Here is a 22,500-nt window from a genome sequence, read left to right on the forward strand (position 1 = left end):
CAATGCTGTCCAATAAACATCTAATAGAATCACCTACATCACAATGCTGTCCAATAAACATCTCATAGAATCACCTACATCACAATGTTGTTTAATAAACATCTAATAGAATCCCCTACATCAAAATGCTGTTCAATAAACATCTAATAGAATCACCTACATCACAATGCTGTCCAATAAACATCTCATAGAATCACCTACATCACAATGTTGTTTAATAAACATCTAATAGAATCCCCTACATCAAAATGCTGTTCAATAAACATCTAATAGAATCACCTACATCACAATGCTGTCCAATAAACATCTAATAGAATCACCTACATCACAATGCTGTCCAATAAACATCTAATAGAATCACCTACATCACAATGCTGTCCAATAAACATCTAATAGAATCACCTACATCACAATGCTGTTCAATAAACATCTAATAGAATCCCCTACATCACAATGCTGTCCAATAAACATCTAATAGAATCCCCTACATCACAATGCTGTTCAATAAACATCTAATAGAATCCCCTACATCACAATGCTGTTCAATAAACATCTAATAGAATCCCCTACATCACAATGCTGTCCAATAAACATCTAATAGAATCACCTACATCACAATGCTGTCCAATAAACATCTAATAGAATCCCCTACATCACAATGCTGTCCAATAAACATCTAATAGAATCCCCTACATCACAATGCTGTTCAATAAACATCTAATAGAATCACCTACATCACAATGCTGTCCAATAAACATCTAATAGAATCCCCTACATCACAATGCTTCCAATAAACATCTAATAGAATCCCCTACATCACAATGCTGTTCAATAAACATCTAATAGAATCACCTACATCACAATGCTGTTCAATAAACATCTAATAGAATCCCTACATCACAATGCTGTTCAATAAACATCTAATAGAATCCCTACATCACAATGTTGTTCAATAAACATCTAATAGAATCACCTACATCACAATGCTGTCCAATAAACATCTAATAGAATCCCTACATCACAATGCTGTTCAATAAACATCTAATAGAATCCCCTACATCACAATGCTGTCCAATAAACATCTAATAGAATCCCCTACATCACAATGCTGTCCAATAAACATCTAATAGAATCCCCTACATCACAATGCTGTTCAATAAACATCTAATAGAATCCCCTACATCACAATGCTGTCCAATAAACATCTAATAGAATCCCCTACATCACAATGCTGTCCAATAAACATCTAATAGAATCCCCTACATCACAATGCTGTTCAATAAACATCTAATAGAATCCCCTACATCACAATGCTGTTCAATAAACATCTAATAGAATCCCCTACATCACAATGCTGTTCAATAAACATCTAATAGAATCCCCTACATCACAATGCTGTTCAATAAACATCTAATAGAATCACCTACATCACAATGCTGTCAATAAACATCTAATAGAATCACCTACATCACAATGCTGTTCAATAAACATCTAATAGAATCCCTACATCACAATGCTGTCCAATAAACATCTAATAGAATCCCCTACATCACAATGTGGTTCAATAAACATCTAATAGAATCACATACATCACAATGCTGTTCAATAAACATCTAATAGAATCCCCTACATCACAATGCTGTCCAATAAACATCTAATAGAATCCCCTACATCACAATGTGGTTCAATAAACATCTAATAGAATCCCCTACATCACAATGTGGTTCAATAAACATCTAATAGAATCACATACATCACAATGCTGTTCAATAAACATCTAATAGAATCCCCTACATCACAATGCTGTCCAATAAACATCTAATAGAATCCCCTACATCACAATGTGGTTCAATAAACATCTAATAGAATCCCCTACATCACAATGCTGTTCAATAAACATCTAATAGAATCACCTACATCACAATGCTGTCCAATAAACATCTAATAGAATCACCTACATCACAATGTTGTTTAATAAACATCTAATAGAATCCCCTACATCAAAATGCTGTTCAATAAACATCTAATAGAATCATCTACATCACAATGCTGTCCAATAAACATCTAATAGAATCACCTACATCACAATGCTGTCCAATAAACATCTAATAGAATCACCTACATCACAATGCTGTCTAATAAACATCTAATAGAATCACCTACATCACAATGCTGTCCAATAAACATCTAATAGAATCCCCTACATCACAATGCTGTCCAATAAACATCTAATAGAATCCCCTACATCACAATGCTGTTCAATAAACATCTAATAGAATCACCTACATCACAATGCTGTTCAATAAACATCTAATAGAATCCCCTACATCACAATGCTGTCCAATAAACATCTAATAGAATCCCCTACATCACAATGCTGTCCAATAAACATCTAATAGAATCCCCTACATCACAATGCTGTCCAATAAACATCTAATAGAATCCCCTACATCACAATGCTGTTCAATAAACATCTAATAGAATCACCTACATCACAATGCTGTCCAATAAACATCTAATAGAATCCCCTACATCACAATGCTGTCCAATAAACATCTAATAGAATCCCCTACATCACAATGCTGTCCAATAAACATCTAATAGAATCCCCTACATCACAATGCTGTCCAATAAACATCTCATAGAATCACCTACATCACAATGTTGTTTAATAAACATCTAATAGAATCCCCTACATCAAAATGCTGTTCAATAAACATCTAATAGAATCATCTACATCACAATGCTGTCCAATAAACATCTAATAGAATCACCTACATCACAATGCTGTCCAATAAACATCTAATAGAATCACCTACATCACAATGCTGTCTAATAAACATCTAATAGAATCACCTACATCACAATGCTGTCCAATAAACATCTAATAGAATCCCCTACATCACAATGCTGTCCAATAAACATCTAATAGAATCCCCTACATCACAATGCTGTTCAATAAACATCTAATAGAATCCCCTACATCACAATGCTGTTCAATAAACATCTAATAGAATCCCTACATCACAATGCTGTCCAATAAACATCTAATAGAATCACCTACATCACAATGCTGTTCAATAAACATCTAATAGAATCACCTACATCACAATGCTGTCCAATAAACATCTAATAGAATCCCCTACATCACAATGCTGTTCAATAAACATCTAATAGAATCCCCTACATCACAATGCTGTCCAATAAACATCTAATAGAATCCCCTACATCACAATGCTGTCCAATAAACATCTAATAGAATCCCCTACATCACAATGCTGTTCAATAAACATCTAATAGAATCACCTACATCACAATGCTGTCCAATAAACATCTAATAGAATCCCCTACATCACAATGCTGTTCAATAAACATCTAATAGAATCACCTACATCACAATGCTGTTCAATAAACATCTAATAGAATCCCCTACATCACAATGCTGTCCAATAAACATCTAATAGAATCCCCTACATCACAATGCTGTTCAATAAACATCTAATAGAATCCCCTACATCACAATGCTGTCCAATAAACATCTAATAGAATCCCCTACATCACAATGCTGTCCAATAAACATCTAATAGAATCACCTACATCACAATGCTGTTCAATAAACATCTAATAGAATCCCCTACATCACAATGCTGTCCAATAAACATCTAATAGAATCCCCTACATCACAATGCTGTCCAATAAACATCTAATAGAATCCCCTACATCACAATGCTGTTCAATAAACATCTAATAGAATCACCTACATCACAATGCTGTTCAATAAACATCTAATAGAATCCCCTACATCACAATGCTGTCCAATAAACATCTAATAGAATCACCTACATCACAATGCTGTCCAATAAACATCTAATAGAATCCCCTACATCACAATGCTGTCCAATAAACATCTAATAGAATCCCCTACATCACAATGCTGTTCAATAAACATCTAATAGAATCACCTACATCACAATGCTGTCCAATAAACATCTAATAGAATCCCCTACATCACAATGCTGTCCAATAAACATCTAATAGAATCCCCATACATCACAATGCTGTTCAATAAACATCTAATAGAATCACCTACATCACAATGCTGTCCAATAAACATCTAATAGAATCCCCTACATCACAATGCCGTTCAATAAACATCTAATAGAATCACCTACATCACAATGTTGTTTAATAAACATCTAATAGAATCACCTACATCACAATTCTGTCTAATAAACATCTAATAGAATCCCCTACATCACAATGCTGTCCAATAAACATCTAATAGAATCACCTACATCACAATGCTGTCCAATAAACATCTAATAGAATCCCCTACATCACAATGCTGTCCAATAAACATCTAATAGAATCACCTACATCACAATGCTGTCCAATAAACATCTAATAGAATCCCCTACATCACAATGCTGTCCAATAAACATCTAATAGAATCCCCTACATCACAATGCTGTCCAATAAACATCTAATAGAATCCCCTACATCACAATGTGGTTCAATAAACATCTAATAGAATCACATACATCACAATGCTGTTCAATAAACATCTAATAGAATCCCCTACATCACAATGCTGTCCAATAAACATCTAATAGAATCCCCTACATCACAATGCTGTTCATTGTAAATCTAATAAAATAAACAACACCCAACAACAACAAACCTGCGGCCTCTGAAAGTGTGAATCCTCCTCTTCCTCCTGGACCTGTCCGTCAATTGGTAACCAGGCAACTCCCCGCTTTCCTGTGCCTCCAGGAAGCTGAAGGATGTCTCAGTGAGACGGGCTCTGCTCTGCCACTTCTCCTCCGCACGCAGCCTGTCCACGTGGCCCCGCTTTCTGACAGGAAGCACAATAACACATACATATATATACACACTACATAACCAAAAGTATGTGGACACCTGCTCGTCGAGTATCTTATTCCAAAACCATGGACATTAATATGGAGTTGTTCCCCCCCTTTGCTGCTATAACAGCCTCCACTCTTCTGGGAAGGCTTTCCACTAGATGTTGGAACATTGCTGCTATAACAGCCTCCACTCTTCTGGGAAGGCTTTCCACTAGATGTTGGAACATTGCTGCTATAACAGCCTCCACTCTTCTGGGAAGGCTTTCCACTAGATGTTGGAACATTGCTGCTATAACAGCCTCCACTCTTCTGGGAAGGCTTTCCACTAGATGTTGGAACATTGCTGCTATAACAGCCTCCACTCTTCTGGGAAGGCTTTCCACTAGATGTTGGAACATTGCTGCTATAACAGCCTCCACTCTTCTGGGAAGGCTTTCCACTAGATGTTGGAACATTGCTGCTATAACAGCCTCCACTCTTCTGGGAAGGCTTTCCACTAGATGTTGGAACATTGCTGCTATAACAGCCTCCACTCTTCTGGGAAGGCTTTCCACTAGATGTTGGAACATTGCTGCTATAACAGCCTCCACTCTTCTGGGAAGGCTTTCCACTAGATGTTGGAACATTGCTGCGAGGATTTGCTTCCATTCAGCCACGAGAAGTAGTGAGGTCGGGCACTGATGTTGGGCGATTAGGCCTGGCTCGCAGTCGGCATTCCAATTCATCCCAAAGGTGTTTGATGGGGTTGAGCTCAGGTCTCTGTGTCATCCAGTCAAGTTATTCCACAGCGATCTCGACAAACCATTTCTGTATGGACCTCGCTTTGTGCACGGGGACATCTTCATGCTGAAACAGGAAAGGGCCTTCCCCAAACTGTTGCCACAGAGTTGGACGCACAGAATTGTCTAGAATGTCATTGTATGCTGTAGCGTTAAGATTTTCCTTCACTGGATCTAAGGGGCCCGAACCATGAAAAACAGCCCCAGACCATTATTCCTCCTCTCCACCAAACTTTACAGTTGGCACAATGCATGGGGGCAGATAGAGTTCTCCTGGCATCCGCCAAACCCAGATTCGTCCATCGGACTACCAGATGGTGAAGCGTGATTCATCACTCCAGAGAACGCATTTCCAAAGCTCCAGACTCCAATGGCGGGGAGCTTTCCACCACGCCGACGCTTGGCATTGCACATGGTGATCTTAGGCTTGTGTGCGGCTGCTCGGCCACGGAAACCCATTTCATGAATCTCCCGACGAACAGTTAATGTGCTGACGTTGCTTCCAGAGACCGTTTGGAACTCGATAGTGAGTCTTGCAACCGAGGACTGACAATTTTTTTACACTCTACGCGGTTCAACACTCAGCGGTCTACCACTTCAAGGCTGAGCCGTTGTTGCTCCTTCACAATAACAGCACTTACAATTGACCAGGGCAGAAATTTGACAAACTGACTTGTTGGAAAGGTGGCATCCTATGACAGTGCCATGTTGAAAGTCACTGAGCTCTTCAGTAAGGTCATTCTACTGACAATGTTTGACTATGGAGATTGCTTGGCTGCGTGATTGTCAACAACAGGTGTGGCTGAAATAGCCGAATCCACTAACTGTTCATTACAACCACATCTAGAGGCTAACCTCACATCTAGAGGTTACTGATGTAACCCCGGTTCTATGAACAAAGCTTGTTTTTTAAAAACATTTTATTTGAGAGTTTCAACAGTCACAACCCCTAGTTTGGAAAACGACCCCTAGTTTGGGAGACGACCTCCAGTTTGGGAGACGACCTCCAGTTTGGGAAACGACCTCCAGTTTGGGAGACGACCTCCAGTTTGGGCGACGACCTCCAGTTTGGGAGACGACCTCCAGTTTGGGAGACGACCTCCAGTTTGGGAGACACTGTAAGACCCAAATGGTTTCTTCTTACTTTGATTCAGGCACCTGGATGACCAGCTCGTCATAGGGGTCGTCATGGTGACGGTTGGGAGGAGTCCCGGGGAAGAAGGTGGACACTCTGAAGGGTTTGGGCGGGGCTCGGGGGTGCAGCTGTCCGTCAGAACCTCGCAGCGTCACACCTCCACCTGGGGACCACAGGAGGGGTTACAGAACGGGTGTGTTACCTGGGTGTGAGGGCCGTGTGTGTGTGGTGTGTTACCTGGGTGTGTGGGCCGTGTGTGTGGTGTGTTACCTGGGTGTGAGGGCCGTGTGTGTGTGGTGTGTTACCTGGGTGTGTGGGCCGTGTATGTGGTGTGTTACCTGGGTGTGTGGGCCGTGTGTGTGGTGTCTTACCTGGGTGTGAGGGCCGTGTGTGTGTGGTGTGTTACCTGGGTGTGAGGGCCGTGTGTGTGTGGTGTGTTACCTGGGTGTGTGGGCCGTGTGTGTGTGGTGTGTTACCTGGGTGTGTGGTGTGTTACCTGGGTGTGTGGTGTGTTACCTGGGTGTGTGGTGTGTTACCTGGGTGTGAGGGCCGTGTGTGTGTGGTGTGTTACCTGGGTGTGAAGGCCGTGTGTGTGTGGTGTGTTACCTGGGTGTGAGGGCCGTGTGTGTGTGGTGTGTTACCTGGGTGTGTGTGTGTGTGTGTGTGTGTGTGTGTGTGTGTGTGTGTGTGTGTGTGTGTGTGTGTGTGTGCGTGTGTGTGTGTGTGTGTGTGTACCTGGGTGTGAGGGCCGTGTGTGTGTGTGACCTGGGTGTGAGGGTGTGTGTGTGTGTTACCTGTGTGTGGGTGTGTGTGTGTGTGTGTGTGTGTGTGTGTGTGTGTGTGTGTGTTACCTGGGTGTGAGGGCCGTGTGTGTCTGAGGGCTGAGGGGCTGATCAGGGGTTCGCTACCCGTTCGGAACACTGGGGAAATGGGAGCGGGGCCTACGGCCTCTGATTCACCGCTATGAGGAGCACCTGGAGGGAGAGGAGAGAGGTGTGTGTTACCTGAGCCCTGGAGGGAGAGGAGAGAGGTGTGTGTTACCTGAGCAGAGGTGGGAAGCCCTGGAGGGAGAGGAGAGAGGTGTGTGTTACCTGAGCAGAGGTGAGAATGTAGCCCGAGTGTGTGTGTTACCTGAGCAGAGGTGGGAGAGGTGTGTGTTACCTGAGCCCAGAGGTGGGTGTGTTTGTTACCTGAGCAGAGGTGAGAATGTACGAGTGTGTTTGTTACCTGAGCAGAGGTGGGAATGTACGAGTGTGTTTGTTACCTGAGCAGAGGTGGAATGAAGTGTGTTTGTTACCTGAGCAGAGGTGGGAATGTGTGTTTGTTACCTGAGCAGAGGTGGGAAAGTGTGTTTGTTACCTGAGCAGAGGTGAGAATGTGTGTGTTTGTTACCTGAGCAGAGGTGGAATGACGAGTGTGTTTGTTACCTGAGCAGAGGTGAGTACGAGTGTGTGTTGTTACCTGAGCAGAGGTGGGAATGAGTGTGTGTGTGTTACCTGAGCAGAGGTGGGAATGTACGAGTGTGTGTGTGTTACCTGAGCAGAGGTGGGAATGTACGAGTGTGTGTGTGTGTTACCTGAGCAGAGGTGGGAATGTACGAGTGTGTGTGTGTTACCTGAGCAGAGGTGGGAATGTACGAGTGTGTGTGTTACCTGACCAGAGGTGAGAATGTACGAGTGTGTGTGTTACCTGAGCAGAGGTGGGAATGTACGAGTGTGTGTGTTACCTGAGCAGAGGTGAGAATGTACGAGTGTGTGTGTGTGTTACCTGTGCGTAGGTTGCTTTCAGACTGTGCTGATTGGATCGAGGGTCTTCTGCCCAGATTCTCCAGGTTGGCTGGCTGACTCCCACTCCTGAGAAACACACACACAAACAATAAACACACACACACACACACACATAACAATACACACATAACAATACACACACATCTAACAATACACACACACAAACACTAACTATACCAAACACAACACAAAACAGTATCTACGTGTGTGTGTGTGTGTGTGTGTGTGTGTGTGTGTAGCCACCTGAGCAGTGTGTTAGTGACGTGTAGTGTGTCCATGTGTGATGAGTTGAAGCTGAATCTCTTGCTGCGGTCTGGCTGTGATTCCACCCCCACCCTGTCGAGGGCGCTGTTGCTGGATCTGTTGCTGGATCTGTTGCTGGATCTGTTGCTTTCTAGAGGAGGGAAGAAAATAACATCTAACACCTGAGTTGGTGAGCCTCCGGAACACAACACTTAATCATGTACCTCCACACCATGTGTTGTTCTGACGTAGTTCATTCATTAATTACCAATGTTTTTGACTGACAGACACAGACTGACAGAGTGACAGACACAGAGTGACAGAGTGACAGACTGACAGAGTGACAGAGTGACAGACACAGAGTGACAGAGTGACAGACAGAGTGACAGAGTGACAGACTGACAGAGTGACAGACTGACAGAGTGACAGACTGACAGAGTGACAGAGTGACAGAGTGACAGACTGACAGAGCGACAGAGTGACAGACACAGAGTGACAGAGTGACAGACTGACAGAGTGACAGACTGACAGAGTGACAGACTGACAGAGTGACAGACAGACACAGAGTGACAGAGTGACAGACTGACAGAGTGACAGACTGACAGAGTAACAGAGTGATAGACACAGACTGATAGACACAGACTGACAGACACAGACTGATAGACACAGACTGATAGACTGGGTAGGGTAGCCTACAGAGCGTTGACTAGTAAGAAGGTGACAAAGACTGACAAGGTGACAAAGAGCCCCTGAACACAGTTAACCCACTGTGACTAGACCAGACTAACCCACTGTTCCTAGGCCAGTGACACTGTTCCTAGACAGTTAACCCAGGGTGACAGTTAACCCAGTAGACCAGACTGACCCTGACCAGTTAACCCACTGTCCCTGACAGACCAGAGTTCCTAGACAGACTGTTCCTAGACCAGTTAAGACTGTGACAGACTGTTCCTAGGCTGACAGAAAATGACAGAGTGACAGCCTAGTAAAATAGTGACAGACTGAAGGTGACAATAAATAAACAGACTGACAGACTGACAGAGTGACAGACTGATAGGGTGACAGAGTGACAGAGTGTGACAGTGGTGACAGACTGACCCCAACAGACAGAGTGTAGATTGGAACACAGACTGACTTTCTGACTCTACTTTTCCTGCACCTCAACGGAATAAATGACAGATTGAAAGTGACAAACTGTGACAGTGTGTTCTATCCACTGTGACAGAGTGACAGATCCACTGTGACAGTGTGACAGACTGACAGTGTGTTCTATCCACTGTGACAGTGTGACACTGTGACAGTGTGTTCTGACAGAGTGACAGTGTGACTGGCCACTGTGACAGTGTGACAGACTGTGACAGAGTGTTCTGGCCACTGTGACAGTGTGACTATCCACTGTGACAGATCCACTGTGACAGAGTGATCCACTGTGACAGTGTGATCCACTGTGACAGAGTGTTCTATCCACTGTGACAGGTGACAGATCCACTGTGACAGTGTGTTCTATCCACTGTGACAGGGTTGACATCCACTGACAGACAGTGACTATCCACTGTGACAGTGTGACATCCACTGTGACAGAGTGACAGACTGACTGTGACAGTGTGTTCTGACTGTGACAGTGTGTTCTATCCACTGTGACAGTGTGTTCTATCCACTGTGACAGAGTTCTGTCCACTGTGACAGTGTGTTGATCCACTGTGACAGTGTGTTCTATCCACTGTGACAGTGTGATCCACTGTGACAGTGATCCACTGTGACAGTGTGTTCTATCCACTGTGACAGTGTGACATCCACTGTGACAGTGTGTTCTATCCACTGTGACAGTGTGACTATCCACTGTGACAGTGTGTTCTGGACACTGTGACAGTGTGATCCACTGTGACAGTGTGTTCTATCCACTGTGACAGTGTGTTCTATCCACTGTGACAGTGTGTCTGGCCACTGTGACAGTGTGTTCTGGCCACTGTGACAGTGTGTTCTATCCACTGTGACAGTGTGTTCTATCCACTGTGACAGTGTGTTCTATCCACTGTGACCAACATCCACTGTGACAGTGTGTTCTGGCCACTGTGACAGTGTGTTCATCCACTGTGACATCCACTGTGACAGTGTGTTCTATCCACTGTGACAGTGTGTTCTATCCACTGACAGTGTGTTCTATCCACTGTGACAGTGTGTTCATCCACTGTGACAGTGTGTTCTATCCACTGTGACAGTGTGTTCCCACTGTGACAGTGTGTTCTATCCACTGTGACAGTGTGTTCTATCCACTGTGACAGTGTGTTCTATCCACTGTGACAGTGTGTTCTGCCACTGTGACAGTGTGTTCTGCCACTGTGACAGTGTGTTCTATCCACTGTGACAGTGTGTTCTGTCCCACTGTGACAGTGTGTTCTATCCACTGTGACAGTGTGTTCATCCACTGTGACAGTGTGTTCTGTCCCACTGTGACAGTGTGTTCTATCCACTGTGACAGTGTGTTCTATCCACTGTGACAGTGTGTTCACATCCACTGTGACAGTGTGTTCTATCCACTGTGACAGTGTGTTCTATCCACTGTGACAGTGTGTTCTATCCACTGTGACAGTGTGTTCTATCCACTGTGACAGTGTGTTCTATCCACTGTGACAGTGTGTTCTATCCACTGTGAGGACACATCATTATGTGTTCTGGCCACTGTGACAGTGTGTTCCCCCCACTGTGACAGTGTGTCTATCCACTGTGACAGTGTGTTCCCCACTGTGACATGTATCTATCCACTGTGACAGTCAAATCCCCCACTGTGACAGTGTGTTCTGTCCACTGTGACACACTATCCACTGTGACAGTGTGTTCTATCCACTGTGACAGTGTGTTCTATCCACTGTGACAGTGTGTTCTATCCACTGTGACAGTGTGTTCTATCCACTGTGACAGTGTGTTCTATCCACTGTGACAGTGTGTTCTATCCACTGTGACAGTGTGTTCTATCCACTGTGACAGTGTGTTCTATCCACTGTGACAGTGTGTTCTATCCACTGTGACAGTGTGTTCAACCACTGTGACAGTGTGTTCTATCTGTGACAGTGTGTTCTATCCACTGTGACAGTGTGTTCTATCCACTGTGACAGTGTGCTCTATCCACTGTGACAGTGTGTTCTATCCACTGTGACAGTCACCATCTCTCTCCACTGTGACAGTGTGTTCTGTCCACTGTGACAGTGTGCTCTATCCACTGTGACAGTGAAGATCCACTGTGACAGTGTGAGATCCACTGTGACAGTGTGTTCTATCCACTGTGACAGTGTGTTCTGGCCACTGTGACAGTGTGTTCTGTCCACTGTGACAGTGTGTTCTATCCACTGTGACAGTGTGTTCTATCCACTGTGACAGTGTGTTCTATCCACTGTGACAGTGTGCTCTATCCACTGTGACAGTGTGTTCTATCCACTGTGACAGTGTGTTCTGTCCACTGTGACAGTGTGCCATCCACTGTGACAGTGTGTTCTATCCACTGTGACAGTGTGTTCTATCCACTGTGACAGTGTGTTCTATCCACTGTGACAGTGTGTTCTGTCCACTGTGACAGTGTGCTCTATCCACTGTGACATGGGTCCATGGTACCAGGTGTGTTGTATCCACTGTGACAGTGGGTCCATGGTGACCAGGTGTTCTGCCACTGTGACAGTCTGTTCTGTCCACTGTGACAGTGGTACCACTGTGTGTGTGTTGTATCCTCTGTGACACTGGTTCTGTCCATGGTGACAGTGTGTTGTATCCACTGTGACAGTGTGTTCTATCCACTGTGACAGTGTGTTCTATCCAGGTGACAGTGTGCTGTATCCACTGTGACAGTGTGTTCTATCCACTGTGACAGTGTGTTCTATCCACTGTGACAGTGTGTTCTATCCACTGTGACAGTGTGTTCTATCCATGGTACCAGTGTGCTCTGTCCACTGTGACAGTGTGCTCTATCCACTGTGTCCATGTGTATCCACTGTGACAGTGTGTTCTATCCACTGTGACAGTGTGATCTATCCACTGTGTGTGTGTTCTATCCACTGTGACAGTGTGTTCTATCCACTGTGTGTGTGTTGTATCCACTGTGACAGGTCCATGGTATCCACTGTGACAGTGTGTTGTCCTGTACCGGTCCGCTCTGCCTGGGTCCATGGTATAGGCAGGGAGCCTCAGGTGATTGGGTGATAGACTATGGCGCCAGAGGCCTGGGAGACAGGATGACGTCCACCCCGTGAAACGCACCGATCCCCTTCAAACTGGAAAGCTCACGGGAGTAACCCTGGAGGACACATCATTATAACACTGGAACATCATTATAACCCACACATCATTATAACACACATCAAACCAGTCCCCCTGGAGGACACATCATTATAACACAACACACATCAAACCAGTTGGAGGACACATCATTATAACACACACAACATCAAACCTGGAGGACTCAAACCAGTCCACATCATTATAACACACACACACATCAAACCAGTCCCCCTGGAGGCACATCATTATGACACACACACAAACACATGGAGGACACATCATTATAACACACACACACACATCAAACCAACTTTTACAACACATCCTTATAGGGGACACACATATCAAACCAGTCACCCCCTGGAGGACACAATCATTATAATAACCTTGATCAAACCAGTCCCCTTCAAACGTTAAAGAGAATAGGTTTCTTGAGTTAAACATACCTTCTGTCATGGGTCCATGGTACCAGGTTTATATCTTGATGCAGTGCATCATCAATATGGTCATCCTTCCAATAGCAACTCAGTGAGGGGTCAACAAATTGTTACTCTCTGTCTTTGAGTCATGGTACCAGGTGTGTGTGTCACCATCTCTCTGCCTGGGCCGGCCCCCTAAAGTAAGTGAGTGTGTGTGTGTGCTGTGTGAGTAAGTGAGATGTAAGAGAGAGAGAGTGTAAGTGTGTGAGCCTGAGTAAGGGAGTGAGAGAGAGAGTGTGTGTGTACCTCTCAGCCTTGGGTCCATGGTACCAGGTGTGTGTACCTCTCTGTGTATAGGTCGATGGTACCAGTGGGCCCTGTGTGTGTACCCTCTGCCTACGGGTCCATGGTACCAGGTGGTGTGTGTACCTCTCTGTGTATAGGTCGATGGTACCAGAGGGGTGCCCTGTCTTGGTACCAGAGGTGTGTGTGTGTGTGTGTACCTCTCTGCCTACGGGTCCATGGTACCAGGCGTGACTCCTCAGGTCATCAGTAGATAGCTTCAGTTCCTCCTCCAACTCCTTCTTCAGAGAGTCCATCTCCCTGCTACCTCCAAACACCTATAAAACATTTCAACAATGTTACAACAACCTTAGACTAAAATCCATCCCCCCTTTGACCTCCAAACACATGCACAACGTTACAACAACCTTAAACTGACATGCAACCCCCACACACACCTACACAACAAGAATAACCTTGAACTAACCTTACCGCAACGTTAAAGAAATGGTGTTACATTCCTGATAAACATGAGGCTAACTGTAACGTCACAGGAAAAACACCCACAGGCCTGAGTGTTTTGGTGAGTTGTTTCAGCATGTGTGTGTGTGCAGGGCCGGCCCTAGCCTTTAGGGGGCCCTGGCCTTTTGGGGGCCCTGGCCTTTAGGGGGCCCTGGCCTTTAGGGGGCCCTGGCCTTTAGGGGGCCCCCAACCTGGCCTTTTGGGGGCCCTGGCCTTTAGGGGGCCCTGGCCTTTTGGGGGCCCTGGCCTTTCTAAAATGTTGTAGTTTTAAAACAAGTTTTCTTTAGTTCAACATATTTTGTCATGGAGCGGAGAGAACGTTTAGCCATTTTATAACAGATGTCATGCAGTTCGACTCATCAATAACTAAATCAACGGTTTCCGTCAGGGCCCCGGCCATGTGCCCAGTCGGTATTCGGCCATGATTACTACAAGACAACTGGCTAGGGGATAACTTACCAATCAACAAATTGTTAGCTGGCATGGCTAATTGAGTCTGGGGCCCTAAACGACCGCTTATGTCGCTGCCTGGAGCCGGCCCTGTGTGTGTGTGTGTGTGTGTGTGTGTGTGTGTGTGTGTGTGTGTGTGTGTGTGTGTGTGTGTGTGTGTGTGTGTGTGTGTGTGTGTGTGTGTGTGTGTGTGTGTGTGTGTGTGTGTGTGTGTGTGTGTGTGTGTGTGTGTGTGTGTGTGTGTGTGTGTGTGTGTGTGTGTGAGAGCTCACCTTCAGCTGACTCAGGTATGCAGTGACACTCCTCCTCTTACTGAAAGACAGAAATAACACATTTACTAACGTGGACTTTCTCTGTCATACTCCTCTGTCTGTCTGTCTGTCCTGTCTGTCTGTCTGTCTGTCTGTCTGTCTGTCTGTCTGTCTGTCTCTCTGTCTGTCTGTCTGTCCTTCTCTTTACTAAAGACTGTTTGATTTTTGTTAAAGCCTATTTTAAAGGTATATACTTTGAGCTCAACTAGCTGCATAACAACAACAACATCCTCTGATATGATGTTCCATAACAACAACAACATCCTCTGATATGATGTTCCTAAACAACAACAACATCCTCTGATATGATGTTCCATAACAACAACAACATCCTCTGATATGATGTTCCATAACAACAACAACATCCTCTGATATGATGTTCCTAAACAACAACAACATCCTCTGATGTGATGTTCCTAAACAACAACAACATCCTCTGATATGATGTTCCTAAACAACAACAACATCCTCTGATATGATGTTCCATAACAACAACAACATCCTCTGATATGATGTTCCATAACAACAACAACATCCTCTGATATGATGTTCCTAAACAACAACAACATCCTCTGATATGATGTTCCTAAACAACAACAACATCCTCTGATATGATGTTCCATAACAACAACAACATCCTCTGATATGATGTTCCATAACAACAACAACATCCTCTGATATGATGTTCCATAACAACAACAACATCCTCTGATATGATGTTCCTAAACAACAACAACATCCTCTGATGTGATGTTCCTAAACAACAACATCCTCTGATATGATGTTCCTAAACAACAACAACATCCTCTGATATGATGTTCCATAACAACAACAACATCCTCTGATATGATGTTCCTAAACAACAACAACATCCTCTGATATGATGTTCCTAAACAACAACAACATCCTCTGATATGATGTTCCTAAACAACAACAACATCCTCTGATATGATGTTCCTAAACAACAACAACATCCTCTGATATGATGTTCCTAACAACAACAACATCCTCTGATATGATGTTCCTAAACAACAACAACATCCTCTGATATGATGTTCCTAAACAACAACAACATCCTCTGATATGATGTTCCATAACAACAACAACATCCTCTGATGTGATGTTCCATAACAACAACAACATCCTCTGATGTGATGTTCCTAAACAACAACAACATCCTCTGATATGATGTTCCTAAACAACAACAACATCCTCTGATATGATGTTCCTAAACAACAACAACAACATCCTCTGATATGATGTTCCATAACAACAACAACATCCTCTGATATGATGTTCCTAAACAACAACAACAACATCCTCTGATATGATGTTCCTAAACAACAACAACATCCTCTGATATGATGTTCCACAACAACAACATCCTCTGATATGATGTTCCTAAACAACAACAACATCCTCTGATATGATGTTCCTAAACAACAACAACATCCTCTGATATGATGTTCCACAACAACAACATCCTCTGATATGATGTTCCTAAACAACAACAACATCCTCTGATATGATGTTCCATAACAACAACAACATCCTCTGATATGATGTTCCTAAACAACAACAACATCCTCTGATATGATGTTCCATAACAACAACAACATCCTCTGATATGATGTTCCATAACAACAACAACATCCTCTGATATGATGTTCCATAACAACAACAACATCCTCTGATATGATGTTCCTAAACAACAACAACATCCTCTGATATGATGTTCCTAAACAACAACAACATCCTCTGATATGATGTTCCTAAACAACAACAACATCCTCTGATGTGATGTTCCATAACAACAACAACATCCTCTGATATGATGTTCCATAACAACAACAACATCCTCTGATATGATGTTCCATAACAACAACAACATCCTCTGATATGATGTTCCATAACAACAACAACATCCTCTGATGTGATGTTCCTAAACAACAACAACATCCTCTGATATGATGTTCCATAACAACAACAACATCCTCTGATATGATGTTCCATAACAACAACAACATCCTCTGATGTGATGTTCCATAACAACAACAACATCCTCTGATATGATGTTCCTAAACAACAACAACATCCTCTGATATGATGTTCCTAAACAACAACAACATCCTCTGATATGATGTTCCTAACAACAACAACATCCTCTGATATGATGTTCCTAAAAACAACAACATCCTCTGATATGATGTTCCAAACAACAACAACATCCTCTGATATGATGTTCCTAACAACAACAACATCCTCTGATATGATGTTCCATAACAACAACAACAACCTCTGATATGATGTTCCTAAACAACAACAACATCCTCTGATATGATGTTCCATAACAACAACAACATCCTCTGATATGATGTTCCATAACAACAACAACATCCTCTGATATGATGTTCCTAAACAACAACAACATCCTCTGATATGATGTTCCTAACAACAACAACATCCTCTGATATGATGTTCCATAACAACAACAACATCCTCTGATGTGATGTTCCTAAACAACAAACAACAACAACATCCTCTGATATGATGTTCCATAACAACAACAACATCCTCTGATGTGATGTTCCATAAACAACAACAACATCCTCTGATATGATGTTCCATAACAACAACAAATCCTCTGATATGATGTTCCTAAACAACAACAACATCCTCTGATATGATGTTCCTAAACAACAACAACAACCTCTGATATGATGTCCCAAACAACAACAACATCCTCTGATATGATGTTCCATAACAACAACAACAACATCCTCTGATATGATGTTCCATAACAACAACAACATCCTCTGATATGATGTTCCATAACAACAACAACATCCTCTGATATGATGTTCCATAACAACAACAACATCCTCTGATATGATGTTCCATAACAACAACAACATCCTCTGATATGATGTTCCTAAACAACAACAACATCCTCTGATATGATGTTCCTAAACAACAACAACATCCTCTGATATGATGTTCCATAACAACAACAACATCCTCTGATGTGATGTTCCATAACAACAACAACATCCTCTGATGTGATGTTCCATAACAACAACAACATCCTCTGATATGATGTTCCATAACAACAACAACATCCTCTGATATGATGTTCCATAACAACAACAACATCCTCTGATATGATGTTCCTAAACAACAACAACATCCTCTGATATGATGTTCCATAACAACAACAACATCCTCTGATGTGATGTCTACACACTATAACAGGCCCAGTCTTCCCCAACCCCATTAAACAGCAACCCGTCTATTGGTCCCTCTCTGTCTGTTCTACACACTATAACAGGCCCAGTCTTCCCCAACCCCATTAAACAGCAACCCGTCTATTGGTCCCTCTCTGTCTGTTCTACACACTATAACAGGCCCAGTCTTCCCCAACCCCATTAAACAGCAACCCGTCTATTGTTCCCTCTCTGTCTGTTCTACACACTATAACAGGCCCAGTCTTCCCCAACCCCATTAAACAGCAACCCGTCTATTGTTCCCTCTCTGTCTGTTCTACACACTATAACAGGCCCAGTCTTCCCCAACCCCATTAAACAGCAACCCGTCTATTGGTCCCTCTCTGTCTGTTCTACACACTATAACAGGCCCAGTCTTCCCCAACCCCATTAAACAGCAACCCGTCTATTGGTCCCTCTCTGTCTGTTCTACACACTATAACAGGCCCAGTCTTCCCCAACCCCATTAAACAGCAACCCGTCTATTGGTCCCTCTCTGTCTGTTCTACACACTATAACAGGCCCAGTCTTCCCCAACCCCATTAAACAGCAACCCGTCTATTGGTCCCTCTCTGTCTGTTCTACACACTATAACAGGCCCAGTCTTCCCCAACCCCATTAAACAGCAACCCGTCTATTGGTCCCTCTCTGTCTGTTCTACACACTATAACAGGCCCAGTCTTCCCCAACCCCATTAAACAGCAACCCGTCTATTGTTCCCTCTCTGTCTGTTCTACACACTATAACAGGCCCAGTCTTCCCCAACCCCGTTAAACAGCAACCCGTCTATTGGTCCCTCTCTGTCTGTTCTACACACTATAACAGGCCCAGTCTTCCCCAACCCCGTTAAACAGCAACCCGTCTATTGGTCCCTCTCTGTCTGTTCTACACACTATAACAGGCCCAGTCTTCCCCAACCCCATTAAACAGCAACCCGTCTATTGGTCCCTCTCTGTCTGTTCTACACACTATAACAGGCCCAGTCTTCCCCAACCCCGTTAAACAGCAACCCGTCTATTGGTCCCTCTCTCCCAACCCCACCTCACCAAGCTGAAGGGTGCAACTGCAGCCCACAATTCGGGGCGTTCCTGCGTGTGGGTATTACTGCATTTGCAGGACACCGTCTCGAGCATCGCATGAGTTCCTTCAGGAACACGCCCCCTCGAGGATCCCATTGGTTCCTGTACGACCGCCCCCTCCCCTCAAGCATCCCATTGGTTCCTGTACGACCGCCCCCTCCCCTCGAGGATCCCATTGGTTCCTGCATGAACGCCCCCCAACCCCCCTTAGAACAGGATATCTTCATGCTTGTGACTCTTCCAAAGGGAAATAAAAGTATTTTTGAGTTTCTTCAGGAACGCCCACATGCAGGAACGCCCACGTGCAGGAACGCCCACGTGCAGGAACGCCCACGTGCAGGAACGCCCAGGAACGCCCACGTGCAGGAACGCCCACGTGCAGGAACGCCCCCAGGAACGCCCACGTGCAGGAACGCCCACGTGCAGGAACGCCCACGTGCAGGAACGCCCACGTGCAGGAACGCCCACATGCAGGAACGCCCCAAATTTGCAGGCTGCACTTGCATCATCAATCAAACAGGATTCATGTGATAAGATCTGTCAAAGGTTGTTGACTTGTTGATTTGATATCTGCGAGGCGGTGCCGTTATAGGTGGCGGTTTTTTGGAGGAGAAAATCAGAGCAGGAAGCAAGTCAATAGTGTTCGGACCAGCTGAGGCAAGTCAGTAAACAAGAACCAATTCTTATTTCCAATGACAGCCTACCCCGGTCAAACCCGGGTGGTGCTGGGCCAATTGTGTGCTGCCCTATGGGTGATACAGTATGGAATCGAACCAGGGACTGTACTGACGGAGTGCCTTAAATCTGCAGGATTGAGAGAGATCCCTGTCAATGACGCTCTCGGGAGCGCACACAGGATGGAGGCCGCTGCACAAGGTTATAACTAGGCTATGTGAGTTCACTGTGCTAAGAGGAGATGTCTGTCTTTCCGTCTTTTAATAGCCATTTCCCGTTTCCTTCCAGTTCCAACATCCCGGTAAAATGCCTGCCTGCAGCCTGACCGTTCTGCTGCATCCCAAACCGGAAGCACAAGACATTACCGGTCTGTGTGTTTGGGACCATTTGAATGGGGGTGGGGTTGCCATGGGGATGAGTAGCGTAATAACGTCTTCCTGAGGTTCCACTTGGACTTTTAAACACATATCTAGGATCAGTTTAAATAATCCCCTCAGCAGTAGAAACCATCTTTCATTTTAAAAAGTGTCCTCTCCGCCCCTGGTTCGGTTAAAAAGCAGATGGATGATGGAGGAACCACTCAAATTCTATCGAAACTAGTATAGATGACTGAATACTAGTGGGTGAGAGTTGGCACCGGCATCAGGCCCTACCGTGTGTCAGTCGGTCCCGAGGAGGGGCGTTGTCCCGTCTTTTGGCTACAGCAGTATAGCTTTCAGATTTCTACCCCGATGTCGCAAACCCTCTCCATTATTTAACGGAAATGAGTGAGAGCCATTACAAAAACATCTGTCCTGTAAGAGGAAATATGTTTTTTATCATGTTCTGTCGCAATGACAACGGATTTACTAAAGTACAGGTGAGTAATAGTCTACCTGTATGTGTAACTTCCGTTAGTCTCGATTGTTACAGTTTAATAACCTATGACCTTTTGTTTGTCCTGTCATCCGTTTCCAATAATTATTATTATATAAAAATCAGTTGTTCAACATCTGGTTCCAGGCTAGCCTGTCACAACACTACCAATCACAAGCATTCAGCTGCAACAACAAATGAAACGCCCATTTCTCCAAAAGCCACAGATCTACATGTCGATAACTTTAGCCTACATTTTTTTTAAACAAATAATCTTGACAAAGCTTACCTGCGAGATCTCGAGTCATCGCAAAAAGTCTCTCAAATTCAGACGGACATTTTTTTTCTTCTGGCCAGTTGCCGCAAGCAGAGATCCAAAGTTCACACAACAGGACTAACTTACAACGCGAGGAAGTAGCTCTCTCCGGTGCCTCCCGCTTTTCACTGTGTGTGTTTCTGATGAGTCCTCACACGTTTCCTGGCTTCTCTCTCCCCTTCCCCCCTCCCTCACTGAAACGGTAACGCCGCTATCTCCAACATTCCTCGGATTCCACTCTAATGCTTTGAGCTGGACCCCCCCCCCCACCCAGTTCTGACAGCTCACCTGTAAATCCGGGTTCATTCTACCAGTCAGCTGATTCCAACCCAAATCCCCTCTATGAGTTAGGTCTGTCAACACCATGTCAGTTATTGGTGACTAGAACAGTAGACAGACAGACAGACAGACAGACAGACAGACAGACAGACAGACAGACAGTTGTTAGTGAATGGACTAGAACAGACAGACAGACAGTTGTTAGTGAATGGACTAGAACAGACAGACAGACAGTTGTTAGTGAATGGACTAGAACAGACAGACAGACAGTTGTTAGTGAATGGACTAGAACAGACAGACAGTTGTTAGTGAATGGACTAGAACAGACAGACAGACAGTTGTTAGTGAATGGACCGGAACAGACAGACAGACAGTTGTTAGTGAATGGACTAGAACAGACAGACAGTTGTTAGTGAATGGACTAGAACAGACAGACAGTTGTTAGTGAATGGACCGGAACAGACAGACAGACAGTTGTTAGTGAATGGACTAGAACAGACAGACAGACTAGAACAGACAGACAGACAGGACAGTTGTTAGTGAATGGACACAGTTGTTAGTGAACAGAACAGACAGACAGGCAGTTGTTAGTGAATGGACTGGAACAGACAGACAGACAGTTGTTAGTGAATGGACTGGAACAGACAGACAGGCAGTTGTTAGTGAATGGACTGGAACAGACAGACAGTTGTTAGTGAATGGACTGGAACAGACAGACAGGCAGTTGTTAGTGAATGGACTGGAACAGACAGGCAGTTGTTAGTGAATGGACTAGAACAGACAGACAGTTGTTAGTGAATGGACTGGAACAGACAGGCAGTTGTTAGTGAATGGACTAGAACAGACAGACAGTTGTTAGTGAATGGACTGGAGCAGACAGACAGACAGTTGTTAGTGAATGGACTAGAACAGACAGACAGTTGTTAGTGAATGGACTAGAACAGACAGACAGACAGACAGACAGTTGTTAG

The 22,500-nt window shown here is 44.2% G+C and overlaps 2 protein-coding genes and 1 long non-coding RNA gene across 3 annotated transcripts in view; all 3 read right to left on the reverse strand.

The window, feature by feature from the left end:
- The window catches only part of LOC127928026 (uncharacterized), a 1,379-nt gene extending 1,324 nt beyond the window's left edge, over positions 1-55 (reverse strand). Inside the window, exon 1 of the long non-coding RNA XR_008130054.1 lies at positions 1-55. This exon is cut by the window's left edge and continues 49 nt beyond it. This is a non-coding gene — a long non-coding RNA (uncharacterized LOC127928026).
- Positions 56-2,159: 2,104 nt separating this feature from the next.
- Positions 2,160-12,958, reverse strand: LOC118382695 (breast cancer anti-estrogen resistance protein 3 homolog). The gene is made up of 8 exons (XM_052514929.1): positions 12,945-12,958; positions 8,813-8,963; positions 8,550-8,635; positions 7,634-7,756; positions 6,792-6,945; positions 4,538-4,855; positions 3,594-3,962; positions 2,160-2,487 (listed from the first exon to the last, which is right to left on the reverse strand). Exons 2-6 carry the CDS (start codon positions 8,845-8,847, stop codon positions 4,648-4,650), a joined length of 606 nt encoding a protein of 201 aa, XP_052370889.1. The 5' UTR covers positions 8,848-8,963; positions 12,945-12,958; the 3' UTR covers positions 2,160-2,487; positions 3,594-3,962; positions 4,538-4,647.
- Positions 12,959-13,004: 46 nt separating this feature from the next.
- Positions 13,005-22,500, reverse strand: part of LOC127928031 (uncharacterized) — a 22,324-nt gene continuing 12,828 nt past the window's right edge. Inside the window, exons 6-8 of the mRNA XM_052514932.1 lie at positions 15,024-15,063; positions 13,887-14,117; positions 13,005-13,094 (exon numbers count right to left, since the gene is read on the reverse strand). Of these exons, the coding sequence (XP_052370892.1) occupies positions 13,005-13,094; positions 13,887-14,117; positions 15,024-15,063 (361 nt within the window). The remainder of the gene's footprint in view (positions 13,095-13,886; positions 14,118-15,023; positions 15,064-22,500) is intronic.

Source organism: Oncorhynchus keta, unplaced genomic scaffold (genome assembly GCF_023373465.1).
Source record: "Oncorhynchus keta strain PuntledgeMale-10-30-2019 unplaced genomic scaffold, Oket_V2 Un_scaffold_2010_pilon_pilon, whole genome shotgun sequence".
NCBI classification, from domain to species: domain Eukaryota; kingdom Metazoa; phylum Chordata; class Actinopteri; order Salmoniformes; family Salmonidae; genus Oncorhynchus; species Oncorhynchus keta.

Coding starts and splice junctions, on each gene's coding strand:
- LOC118382695 (XM_052514929.1), bottom strand. CDS start 8,847: ATGGACACACTACACGTCACTAACACACTGCTCAG. Junction 7,757..8,549: donor TGAAAGCAACCTACGCACAG/GTAACACACACA, acceptor CTCTCCCTCCAG/GTGCTCCTCATAGCGGTGAA. Junction 6,946..7,633: donor CACACGGCCCTCACACCCAG/GTAACACACACA, acceptor TGTGGTCCCCAG/GTGGAGGTGTGACGCTGCGA.